Raw genomic sequence first — 14021 nt, 5'->3', positions numbered from 1 at the left:
CTAAAAATGAAAAATATCAAATTCTTCTTCCACTGCCTTTTCCAGAGCCTTCCATTTCTTTCGGTCGGTTGCTGCTTGAAGTCAATTTTTACCCCCCACAGCGGACCATCTTTTTAAAGGTCTTTCGACGCCTCTCTTGTTCTCCCTAGGTCCATCAGGATCACTAAAAATGAAAAATATCAAATTCTTCTTCCACTGCTGGATAAAGGCCTTTTCCACATCCTTCCATTTCTTTCGGTCGGTTGCTGCTTAAAGTTAATTTTCACCTCTCACAGCAGACCATCTTTTTAAAGGTCTTTCAACGCCTCTCTTGTTCTCCCTAGGTCCATCAGGATCACTAAAAATGAAAAAATATCAAATTCTTCTTCCACTGCTGGATAAAGGCCTTTTCCACATCCTTCCATTTCTTTCGGTCGGTTGCTGCTTAAAGTTAATTTTCACCTCTCACAGCAGACCATCTTTTTAAAGGTCTTTCAACGCCTCTCTTGTTCTCCCTAGGTCCATCAGGATCACTAAAAATGAAAAATATCAAATTCTTCTTCCACTGCCTTTTCCAGAGCCTTCCATTTCTTTCGGTCGGTTGCTGCTTGAAGTCAATTTTTACCCCCCACAGCGGACCATCTTTTTAAAGGTCTTTCGACGCCTCTCTTGTTCTCCCTAGGTCCATCAGGATCACTAAAAATGAAAAAATATCAAATTCTTCTTCCACTGCTGGATAAAGGCCTTTTCCACATCCTTCCATTTCTTTCGGTCGGTTGCTGCTTAAAGTTAATTTTCACCTCTCACAGCAGACCATCTTTTTAAAGGTCTTTCAACGCCTCTCTTGTTCTCCCTAGGCCCATCAGGATCACTAAAAATGAAAAATATCAAATTCTTCTTCCACTGCCTTTTCCACAGCCTTCCAATTCTTTCGGTCGGTTGCTGCTTGAAGTTAATTTTTACCCCCCACAGCGTACCATCATTTTAAAGGTCTTTTGACGCCTCTCTTGTTCTCCCTAGGTCTCCACCTTAAAATTTTAGGGGTTCATCTTGTGGGGTCATGTCTTGCAACATGATATCCGCTATTCTGGTTCTGTTCCTAATTTTCTCGTTTCTTATTCTGTCTCTTGGGCTTCAGACAAAGCATGGATCTTTCCATGGATAGCAGTGTGCATTTGAGCTTTTCTAAATCTCTTTTGGTAAGGGCCATGGTCTCTAATGCGTATGTCGTCACTGGCAGTATACGTGATTTATATGTTTTCTTTTCCAAGCAAATCGGAATCTCCTTATTTTCTTCCTTTTAAAGCAGATTCTGACATTATTAGATCATTAAGCAAGACGCACTTCTTCTCCTTCTTCGTATCAGTCCGTTTCAATCAACTGCTGGATGTAGGCCTCTTCCCACGAGTTCAACGATATCGTCAGTCCAGCTCCTCTGTGGTCTCTCCACTTTCCTTTTATGTTCATGGGGTCTCTAATTAAGTATTAAGCAAGACAGACATAAATTTAATTAGATGAAAAAATACTGTTTTTATCTGGTAATCATTTCCTAATCTCGGGTTACCTAAGGTAACCTCACGTTACCACACAGTTTCTCGGGGTAGTTTTTTCACACGTTATGTTAAATGTTAAGAAAGATTGTGCAAAAACTCGTATTTCAACCATTGGATTTTTTTGAAGTACTACAACATTTAAAGCTGAATAAAATTTTTGTCGATTTCCGATTAACATATATTTTTTGTAGATCTAGGAAGCAAGTTCAATTGCACAGGTTAAAGAAAACAAAAAAATATATTGAGAAAAAAAAATACAGTGTTTATATTTTCAGACCTTAAACTATTTTCCTACATAACTCTCACTATTTAGGAGGCACTTGTGACAAAGGGTGTCGCCTCCAATGTCGACTTCTTGTCATTGTCAAACTTCTTGGCACCAATGTCCGATGAGTGCAATGATTTCATGAAAAAGTGATCTCGAAATTTGGGAATTTTCCTTAGAAACTTTCGTTTATCTTTATTTTTTCTCGACTGCATAAACCAGTTCATCACTAATTTAAGATGGATGCCCACTTCATTCGTCGTCGTGTACATTACCACGACCTTCATTGAACAGTCTTATCCACCTCCTTACCACTGCGGTCACTTATCTCATGTTCTCCGTACACCTAACAGATCTGTAAATGAATGTGGACCGCTTTAATGTTCTTCGCAATATAACACTTTGTGCAAACTGTAAATATTATTATCAGTTCAAAATAATACTTTGAAATTGTTGTAAAATTTATTTGTTAGTTATTTGTAATGTGATTTTGTCTAAGGAAAGAGACTCTTTCAAGAGACTTCAGCTCGACATTGCATAGAGTTATATACTGCCAGCTTTTACCCGTGGCTTTGAACGGGTGGTATTACGGAGAAATTAGTTTCGTTGTTGAGCAATAAGAATTTCCTCGGTGGAATGGTATATTTTTTCGAGACAGAAAGTAGCTTGTATCGATTGCCAGCCCTTACCGGTACCGGTATGATGGTAATAACAACCTTAATAAGATATTGTTAGAAATTAAATATTACAACCAGAATCATCTTCTTAAAAAAAATAATAGAAAACTTTTTTATAAATAAAGATTTTGATTAAAATATTTAAATACCTTATTTTTTTTAAGTATTACCGAAGGCATTATTTTACGTAGAAATAACGGAAAATGTCACAAAATTTATGTGATTAAAAATTGTTGTATTTCTTTTCAAAAACCAAAAATAAGATTTAAAATCCGTTATTTTAATTTAAAATTTTTTATCCATATATTATTGGAAAAAAATTAAGTTCAATACATAGTCTTTATATAAGAATCGAGATATCAAAGTTTCGTCTAAATTTGAAATGGCGCTATCTGCCGGTCTAAAAGTATGTATATTTTAGTTAAATAAAACTTTTAAGTATATTTTTTAGTAGAAATACCTCTAAAAAATATTGTTTTTATTTTATTAGTGCACGATTTTTAATTAACATTTGTTTTAAAGTGGTAAAATCGTATGATTTCCTCATTTTTTGTGCGTTTTACCCGACTATAGCCTTAAAATAACAATATATCAAACTACGCATCACATCTAAATGAATTAAAACATAATTTTGACGAATCAAAAGACATTAAAATTTTATATGTAGAACATAAAGGTCCGAAGTTAGATAAATTTTAGGAATAAATAGGATCAAAAATAATAGCGATATAATTTTAATAAATCAGCAGATAGAATTCAAAAACTCACCCATTAGAGTCCCCTTAGTTGGATTTTGTAGTAAAACAATAAATATTTTCATAGAATAGAATCCTCTCTTAAAGTTCACCGCCAACAAATGTTTTAATAATTTGTCCCACTCTGTTTCATTGAAATATTACGTATTGTATCTCTTTTAACTTATTTTAAAATGTACCTACACTTAGATAATATTTAGTTTTATATCAATTATCCTTACACTGTATAATGTTTACCAGTCAGAAGATGCCCATTGGAGGGTGAAAGCGCTAATTGGTTAAAAAAAAGTGGAAGTGTACCAAGTATTTTTAATTAGTAAATTATATGTAAACATAAGTTATCTCATCAATAATATTGCTATTTTTTTTGTCTCGTTTACTATGCAAGTCTATATGGAGAAAAATAAATTAATCATAATTTTTTATTTTGTTTTTCTTCAAAAAAAATTAGAAGCGAAGATTCAGATTTGCTTGATTTGTGAATTTTGTTGACTAGCCGGTATATCTGGTGAATAAATCGAACGGGTATATTAAAAAATGTGATCGAATTACGCTTGAAATTCACATTGCCGACTCTGTATCACACTGATCTATAGTTAGAGAAGAATTTCTCCAGCATTTGGCATCCAACATCCAACATCCCGCATCTCCCCTTCTCCTCACCAATCACGCGGTTAATCGATTATTAGCGTACCGCGTGTTTTTATTACCGTTTGTCAGAAAGCAAAAGTTTTCGGAAATGACCAACGTGGTTTCTCATATCTACACAGGTGTCCGCAATCAATGGAATGCAGCTTTAACCAAAGCTAACGGAAGTAGATAGCTTTATGTATCGTATCGACAAACATGCTTGCAATTCAGATTTCTTTTGTAAAACGTTAAAACAATCGTAAGGTTTCAGATCATATGCATGCACAGGTGTCTACGATAAAATGTCAAATACTGTTGCACTGTTGTATGCCATTGTTAGCGTCTTGTCTAAACAGGTGGCGGTGGTGTCAATAATTGAATTCAGCATTTATCAAATTTATTTTGAATAGGGATAACTTTTGTTGCAACAACTATAATTATTACATGTATCACGCCGTACCGCTCCGAAGTCTCAAAAGAATAAATAATTATCCTATTTAAATTATTTATTGACAATTCTTTATGATGTAATAACAAATTCTATTGTAATGATGTTAAAACAAATATTTACATATAAGTTACTAATTATAGAATAGAATCTTCTCTTACAGTACACCGCCAACACATGTTTCAATAATGTGTCCCATTCTGTTTCATTAAAATATGACGTATTGTATATCTTTCAAGTTATTTTTTAATGTACTTATACTTAAGATAATATTTAGTTTTATATGAATTATCCTTACACTGTATAATGTCTACCAGTCTGAAGATGCCCATTAGAGGGTGACAGTGCTAATTGGTCGAAAAAATAAGCGGAACAAGTATTTTTAATTAGCAACTTATTTGTAAATTTAAATTATTACATTATCAAAATGATTATCTAATTAAAACTATCGGGAATTAAAAAAATCTTTCTTATTTCATATCGAAATTAATGTCTACTAATACAATAAAAACGTGTTAACTATAGTAGATAGAAATTCATGATTCAAACAGGTGTTTGGAACGAAATAAAAACTTTATCAAAGGCAAAGACCGTATTGTTTTCGCCCTCCAAGCTCAAGTCTATTAAGTGCCTGGCTCTTGTGTGAAAGGCAAGAGTTTACATATTGCCAAATCTCGCCTTTCAAGCCCAGATCCGTAAAGTATCGGGCTATTAGGTAGGGGGCGAGATCTTTAACATCATCAGATTTAACCAGTGGTTCTTCGAGGGTGAGGATCCTTTTATGATGTAAAGCATCATATTCACATAGAATGTGTAAAGGTGTTTCCTCACCTGCACTGCAGAACCTACATCTAGAAGTTTTGGAAAGGTTTATTCTAGCAAGGTATTCAATCTGCAGTGCTCTGGGCGGGCTCTGGTAATAACTCTCACTTGATTTTGGCTGAGCTTTATTAGGTCAAAAGCAAAAGACGGTTGGAAAAAAAAGTCCAAAACGAAGGGTTTCTTATATATTTATTACTTCTTTCTACTCTTTTCATGTCGGGGTCACCATTTATATGATATCGATTTGTGAGTGCGGATTATAAAGATGAACACGGATAAGATATGAAGTATTTGTTACTGGAAGTTACACACTATATTACCATACAATTTATCAAAAGGAATTTACAATATAGTTAAAACTAGCCAAGCGCGGAGGAAACGAAAGATCGAGAAGAAATGCGAGCGATGTCATTTCACGTGTCATTTAGAACCTCGTATAGAGTGAAGTTAGGTTCGTATCAGGTTTGCCAACTGAAAAAGACGTTCCAGTTTGGCAACCCGATAATGTTTATGTTTATTAAGTACTATGCTCTCCGCTACAATCTAAATCCGTTCATAAGTAAAGCATGTGGTTATGTGGACATCATTATCAATTCTCCCACGTCAATCGCGCGTTCCTTAGTACCTCCGAATAAAGCAAAAAGATCGTCATCGAGGGCTACTTTTTTTATTCTTTGTATTTTCTTCATTTATCATATTTTTAAAAATCTTTTATTGTATCAGAGAGCGATAGTTTTGAGAAGGTAATATGGAAGTCTGGGCATATTCCCTTCCGAAAAAGGTTTTCCATTTGATTTCTGTTTCAACAAATTTAGATCTAAAAAAACTCTCTAGGGAAGAAATCTAACCTGTCTAAAAACATTTGGACATACTCAAAACATTGTTGAAATTTTATTGTTTTTACTTCTTCGTTATTTTTTCTCTCTTTATTCACATAAAGAAAATTTTATTTATGTTTTTTTAATTTTCCGACTATAATTAATATTGTTTTAATGATTATATTTTGATATAATATACATCTTTTATATTTTTTTTATTTATGGGATCCTAAAAATTTTCTAATTTTAATTTAATTTTATTGCTAAGTAGAAATATATACACATATTTGATATAATTAATTAATTATTTCATTCTTTAGGGAAAATTTATATGGACCTTTTTTATAATTTAATTTTGTATTATATTTAAATTTTATATTTATATTGTTGTTGTTTTGCAAAATAAATAATCGCGCTGTAAAAAATAAATTAAAATTCTAAACAATATACTATTTTTGTCATTGTCGGTTATGAAAACGAAAACACATCTAAATAACAGTTTAATTCGTTTTTTGAAAAATATATTGATGTTTTGTGTAGTTTAACGTATCAGTAGTATTTAAAAAAAATTAAGCGTTTATTTTTCTTCCAGAATACCTGATCACGTGGCAGAACAAGCGGGAATGAAAAAAATGTTCAAAGCTATCAAATCTGGAGATTGCCGGCAGTTTTTATGTAAAAAATATTCTGTGCGACATCCAACTTCAAGTAATGAAAGATCACAATCAAACACACAAAAAACAGAAACAAAAGAAGAAGAAGAAATAAACAGTGAGGATTTCTTTGATGATGGAGTTTATCAAACCACATCAGAAATAAGCAAAAATAAAGGCATGGCGTTTTAAGTAGAGAAAAGCGAGTGCATGATTGAGAATGATTACGTTTTTAGTAATACCTTTTTTTGGTAATTATTTTACAAAAAGGTCCTGTTTTAACGAGCAAGATTTAAAATAAATTGTTGTTGACAAAAATCAAAAATAAATATTTAAAAAAAAAATGTTGTTCTTATTGCGTGTCTGAACAATGTCAGCGTGAGATGTTTTTATCATCATCATCATTTCCTTTCCGCATCTAATAATGCATAGGGCTCTGCATTGTACACCGATTTCAGCGTATCATGATAATATTTTTTTGTTGCACGAAGGTGAGATTATCAGTCTTACGCTTCAGTTACCAGTCCAGGGACTAGAAATATTTTAGTTCGAAAACCCCTTTAAATAAATATTTCTTATCAACCATGTCGGAAATCGAACCCGAGACTTTTTGTATGGTAGGCAAACTCGCTGACCATTACACCACGAGGCCGACAAAACATGTTTTAGGTATTACAAAAATTTTAGCAGTTAATAATTATTACTGTCTGATAGAATATATGATATAAATAATTCACTTCTCTCTTTTATCAATCCAATGATGTCCATATTATGTACTTCTGGATTATAATAATAATAACCATAGTTTTTTAACAAAAATAACAATTTCTTTATCTACTACATACACACTTAGGTAAAAGATTTCTCTGGATCATGTCTAGCCTGCCTAACTAGGTACAACCTGTTTTAAGGCAGACGTTGTTATGCAAAAAAAAATAACATTACAACCTTCTAGTCAATTTATTATACAGTTATATAATATAAATTGATACCCTTTATTATTTAATAATATTTTTGAGTAAGTTTTCTGATTTTTCTCTACCTAAACCCAGTAACCAATTTTTGCAAATTTATTTAATTGAATCCGGGTCATGGTTTAGCAATATATTGAATATTTTGGGGTCCAAAAACCTGAAATTTCTTAGCCCAAATTCAGAGTTTGTGGTAGACCCCATTATTCATCCTCTAGTTTGACTTCTAGTGATGTGGGAGTGTTCCATTTGAAATTTGGTAGAATAATTTGCTTTCACAAACATTATTATTTTAAAATAAATAATCCTTATATCTAAGATCTCAAATTGCTCAAACAACTTGACGCTGGGTTACCTGAGGGGCTTTTTAAAAATTATTTTAGTTGTTGATTTTTGAGCAAATTTGGTAGGTATTATATTGATTCATCAATGCCTCCCCATTCTATTATGTCATAAGTTATAATTGAGTTACATAAAATAAAACATAGTTGTTATAGTATAATTAAGTATAAAATGCTACGAATCGACTTAAAGATATGGGAAGTTTTCTAATTTTTTGTGTTGTATATGCTGTATATTCTGCCCATTCAAAATATTTATCAATAATTATTCCCAAATATTTTATATGGAGTACTGATGCAAGTATTTCTGAGCGTATTTTTAATTGAAGGTTTTATTTAGGCTGTCCTACTGTGGTTTTAGTAAATGTTTTTTTTCTGTCAATATTTAAAGTTAAGAGATTGTTATAAAAAAAAATCAATAAAAAATATAAATAAATAAAAAAAATTTAAAAATCAGTCAGCTGTCACGAAAGTCACGCAGCCGATCATTGTTAACGGTTATTTCAGATTTGTGAATTTGATTATCACTCGTCTTTTATTTATATAATAAATATACGAGTTTAATATACAAACATGTAAAATATATATAGAAACTGCCAATAAGTAGATCAAGCAACTTTTGAGAAGCAGAGACGAGGCCAAAACATTTTGGAAGCATGAAATGCCTGAGTTCATATGAACTAAGTCAGGCTCTCTCACGGCATGGATGCATGAGGGAATATCTGCATCGCTTCGGGCTGCGAGACGATAGTTGCTGCCCATGTGATGGCATTACTGAGCAGACTGCAGAACATATTCTAACATACTGTCCAATGTTCGATAGGCCAAGGGAGCTTGAATGCAAACCAAACACTCGGATTGCTGCGACAAATAACCTAGCTGAGCTTCTGAACTGTAATGATACACGAAGAAAGACTATTAGATTCATTACAGGGACGATCAAGCAGGCTAGGTTATTTATTAGTGGTATCTAGCTCCTTTTATTTTTTTGTTTTCAACTTTTACGACTGTTTTTTTATTATTTGTAAATGTAATATTTCTAGATATATTTTGTTTATTCAGATGCTAATTTTATTTTTATTTTTGTTATCTACGATGAAAAAAGTTAACTAAATATAACTTCAAGCTAAATATTTTCGATAAAACCTTGCATATAAAGAAGCAAAGTATAAATAATTTGCAACTATAAAAAAATATATATATCTATACAAACATAAAAAACTTTCACCTTCTCAAATGAAAAAAAACAATGCATAACAATCGGTTTTGACAACGATGATCATAAATAAATATTGTGATAAAAATACTAATTGTACGAGTACATACTTTGTTGTGAAAAATTATCTGAGACGATGAGGAGTATTTTTTTTTTCATATTCTTGATAGTTCCTGTGACAGGTAGAATAATCTTTGTATCTGGGAAGTATATTTACTAGGGATGGAAGTACTGAAAAAGGTATTAAAAGTGGGGTGACTGCCACGAACAGGGTGAACGGTACGCTTTAATCAACCTAGGCAAATAAATGTCTGTCGCAGGAGGCAAAATTAGCCGTTTGAAAATTGTTGTATTTTTCCACTGGATAATAGTCGACGGTATATTCAGCTAGAAAAATGGTATTAATGAATAAAACAAATCATCGCATTCCGGGAAAATAAGCAGCGTAGTGCAAAATCTCGTTTTTACCGCAGTTACACGCACACCCACGATATCCGTAAACTAACATTAATTCCCAAAAACAAAGCATAATTTGCGCTTCTAGTTTTGAATGATATATGTGTGCATAGTTATTTTTGCGCAACATTGTTTTCATGAATTCAAATAAAAAATATAATTTAGTCTAAATTCTTTACTTTTAAGACCACACTGATATTTTTGAGAATGTAGCCCCTTCAATCTGTGGCTTCGGCAATGTCGTTAATCGTAATATTACAGGAGAGTAATTCATTAGCCATTTATTGTCGTTATAATTATTATTTGACGTCTTTGAAAAGAAAAAGAATATAAAAAAAATATCACAACACATTCACTTGTGTATAAAATAGTCGAGAATATAAAAGCGTATTTATTGACACGGACCCTTTACAAAATTGTGGCAATTTAGTCTAAATTCTTTACTTTTAAGACCACACTAATATTTTTAAGAATTTAGCCCCTTAAATCTGTGGCTTCGGCAATGTCGTTAATCGTAATATTACAGGAGAGTAATTCATTCGCCATTTATTGTCGTTATAATTATTATTTGACGTCTTTGAAAAGAAAAAGAATATAAAAAAATATCACAACACATTCACTTGTGTATAAAATAGTCGAGAATATAAAAGTGTATTTATTGACACGGACCCTTTACAAAATTGTGGCACGAAAAATATCGAATCTCACATTGGCTCTTTTAGATCCAAGCCGCAGAATTCTGCGGATGGGAAATATTATGTACTTTGGAACATTTCAGCATACTTGACTCAAAAATGAAAATAATTTTGGGTAAATGACAATATTATCGCTCAGTTGCGAAATTTACGCCAAAAATATTTTTTTTCGAATCGTTATGTATCTAGGGAGCTTAAAATGTTTTAATTAACATATCGGAAAGGCATAGTGTTGAACGGAGAATCATTTTAAGATAAAATTGATAATTGTATAAAAATATCAAGAAATTTTGAAGAATTTGCCCTTGGCTAATTCCCCGACAAAATATCTGACCCAAATACTCCCGACGATCACTAATATTTATTGCCTAAATGAAAAGTTGAAATGTAATTTATAAAACAGTTTTAAAAGATGCAGCGTACAAGAGATATTTATATTTATTATTATTGCTACGACATTTTAAGTTTATCTGACAGCCAAACTTACAGCCGATTTCCTAAAAGAAGCCTTAGGCTCTTTAAATGTCAAAGTACCTGACAATTATTATTGTAATAATAACTATTTATTTATTTTATGCAAATTACGACACATTTATATTTAATATACACATTGTTAATCAATTGGACCGTAATTATTTTGTAATAACTAGCCCCTAGACAAACAATAAATACTCGTACGTTTGATGATAATTATTAATAGACTTTAAATAATCGGTCATCTTTATTAATTTAAGAATAAAGCACAATACGTTATATTATTTATTGAATCGGCGTTAACGTTGTAGAATAACATGATTAAATTTATTTAAAAGACTTTGAGACCACGTGTATTAATTTTATTATACTACTGCCTATATAGTTTTGGAAAGCACAGATTTTTCCATCTTAAATTTATATTGACTCGAGGCCACAGTCTCGGGTTGGAGAAAATAAGATTCAATCTAAACCCACGGATACTTTTCCTGGGCCATTGGGATGTTAATGATTGTAATAAGCTGGTTTCAAGTAACTTCAATAATAGACTAGATTTGTTGAGGAAATGTTAAAATATGTACACCAATAACTAATTTTTGTTAAATAGATTTAAAAGGATTTGCAGTGACAGAAAATATTGATGAATAGGTATTTGAAAATTGTTTTTCTGACAGTCATTAAACTTTTTGTAAGTACCTTTTGCGTTTTTGCATTTTTTTTGGATGATCTGAGTTCCTATACTAAACAATTTATCAAACAAACAAAACTAAAGGGACACGCTTAACCCTTTACCGCATGTCGTTCAACATTTGGAACATTCGACTTTTCTAATCGAGGATAACTACTACCGCTACCTGTGCGTTGCGTTTTGAGATAATTCCTCACTATAGAGTCTGTTTTACTATAAATCGTACATTAGCGCAATTGTGGACCATTCTAGTAGCCACAAAAACGTTGGTAAGCTATCAGATCCGTCATTTTGCTAGCGACAGCGCTTTTGGTTTTTCTTTTGCGTGATTTTATCCGTTTTTTTCCATGTGTTTTTTTAGTTTAAAATGGATCCCTAACACATTTATATCATATTTATTTCATCAACTTACTTTATGAATTCGGCCTTCGAAGTTTTTGATAGGGCTTGTCCAGGTATAGCCCAATGTCTTTTTCTTGTCACGTTGTTGTACACGACCCATTTCTCATCTCCCGTTACCAAACAATGCAAAATAGGTTCATGTTTTTGTCTCGCACTCAAAACAACGCCCTTTGAAACACGATCTAATAAATTGGCAGCCGACAATTGATGAGGTGTCCAAACGTCATACCGCGAAACCATCTCCATACGCTTCTACGCTTCAACTAAACTTTGTGCCATATTTGGAACACTATGCAGTCTTGTCATTTTTGGTCGACCAAATCTGGAATATTATGCAGTTTGGTGGTTATTTATACATGGTCAAATTTGGAAATTGTTATATTTCGCATAAAATGGAGACTCGGGATCGCACAGTTATCAACGTTCCTGAAACCAGCGAGGATGAAAACATATCCGACGTTGATAATTACGAATCACGCACCACATCCCCCAAAAATTTTTATACCAGAAACTGAAGGAGACTATAGTTGTTACAAGTTTTACAACGAAGTTAGCAATTATGAAGAAGAAGTGAAGCTTGAAAGTGAAGTGGCGCTTGAAGGTGATATCAACAGCCAGCCTTCTACATCAGAGATACCTTTCTCGAGAATAAGAAAAATAAATAAAAAAGTCAATTTGGTGTGGTCTGATAACGGCATTGAATATGATGAGTGATGAGTCATTACTTACAAATAAAAAAAGGCAAAAGACGACGCATTGAGCTGCCTCCAATTGAAGTAGCTGAAGATGGTTTTAATCACTGGCCAGTGTAGCAGTCAGATCGGCAAAGGCGCAAAACGTTGAGATGCTCACAAAAATCCCACATAATGTGACATAGGTGCAAATGCTATTTATGCCCCAACAAGGATCGCGATTGTTTTAAAAACTTTCACACCTAAATGTTATTTTCAAAAATATCGCGCTGAATAATAAACAAATATATGTAGTAATGATAACTTTGTTTTATTTTATTGTGTTACAAAAAAATAGAAGAAGAATAGTTATTTGAGACACCACTGTATGCTGTGCCAAATTTGGCCATTAGATAATTTTAAACTTTATTGCACGTTCTTCCAAATTGGGAACAATTTTTTTATTCAGTATATTTTTTCTATTTTTCCTAGGTTACATTTGATGCTCAAAATGACATATATTTATTTTAACCTATTGGAAAATTTCTTGCAGTAAAGGGATAATAAAAATTATCTTAAGAGTCCCAATCAGAACTAGCTCTCTCGGTATATTAGAAAACCTTAATGTAAAATCTCTAAAACAACATTATGTAAAAGCTCTTTTACTACACGCACATAAACATTATTCTCTGCCTCCCTTTACAAATACAAGAGCTACTAAATACTCCACCCAGATGTTGCTGCGAAAAATAAAAAAATAATACAAACTTCGACCAAAGAGGATTGGCCTACTACTCGATTAACGTGTACAATCTACTTCTATTATCCATAAAGGCAATTAGTAAGTACTCACAGTATAAAATTGCTTTTAAGAAATGGATAGTGGAGGTGGGTTGCACACTGATCGATGAGTGGATCAAGCCACATAGGTAAAATGTGTGTACTGTTTATGAAATTTGGTCTATTGGTTTATATAAATTGGTTATGTTTTTTTTTATTATTGTAGTTTATATTGTTTATTATGTTAACTTTGTTACATAACTTTCACATTTTGTAAAATGTTTCTCTTGGCACGAGACACCTCAGTGAGGGAACATTATTCTGTATAAAAAAAAGAATACAAACAATGTAAAAGTATAAATAAATAAATAAATTGTTTGTTTAAAATCACAGCTTTAGTACCATAATCCAGGGTAAACATACGGGAATGCTTGTGTACGAAGAAAAGTCAGACCGCGTGTCCTCTTGCTGCTCGCTCAAAATTAAAATAAGCAATAAATTAAATGGCAGAAATGCCGTATATAAGTAAATAAATAAATAAATAAATTAAATGATTAATTCGACGAAGTAGATTTTTCCAGATAAATGTGAATGATTTACTTAAATGAAAATTTGATGCCCGCCCACCAGATTAGCCTTACCTCACGTAGAGAGTGTTACGCCAATAAGATTAAACTAATAAATTAGTCCAAACTGAGTTTCTCATCACTTCAGGTGGTTCCGAGTT

General features: G+C 32.3%; 1 protein-coding gene across 1 annotated transcript in view; it reads left to right on the top strand.

Moving 5' to 3' along the window:
- Positions 1-6943, top strand: part of LOC148276080 (uncharacterized) — a 33168-nt gene extending 26225 nt beyond the window's left edge. The window contains exon 4 of the mRNA XM_088234785.1: positions 6540-6943. Within this exon, the coding sequence (XP_088090911.1) occupies positions 6540-6792 (253 nt within the window). The 3' untranslated portion in view covers positions 6793-6943. The remainder of the gene's footprint in view (positions 1-6539) is intronic.
- The last annotated feature ends 7078 nt before the right edge of the window (positions 6944-14021 follow it).

Source organism: Micrasema longulum, unplaced genomic scaffold (genome assembly GCF_059751315.1).
Source record: "Micrasema longulum isolate JH-2025_06_02 unplaced genomic scaffold, ASM5975131v1 h1tg001285l, whole genome shotgun sequence".
NCBI lineage: Eukaryota > Metazoa > Arthropoda > Insecta > Trichoptera > Brachycentridae > Micrasema > Micrasema longulum.
The sequence above is the reverse complement of the archived record's forward strand: the minus strand, read 5'-3'. Positions and strand labels throughout refer to the sequence as shown.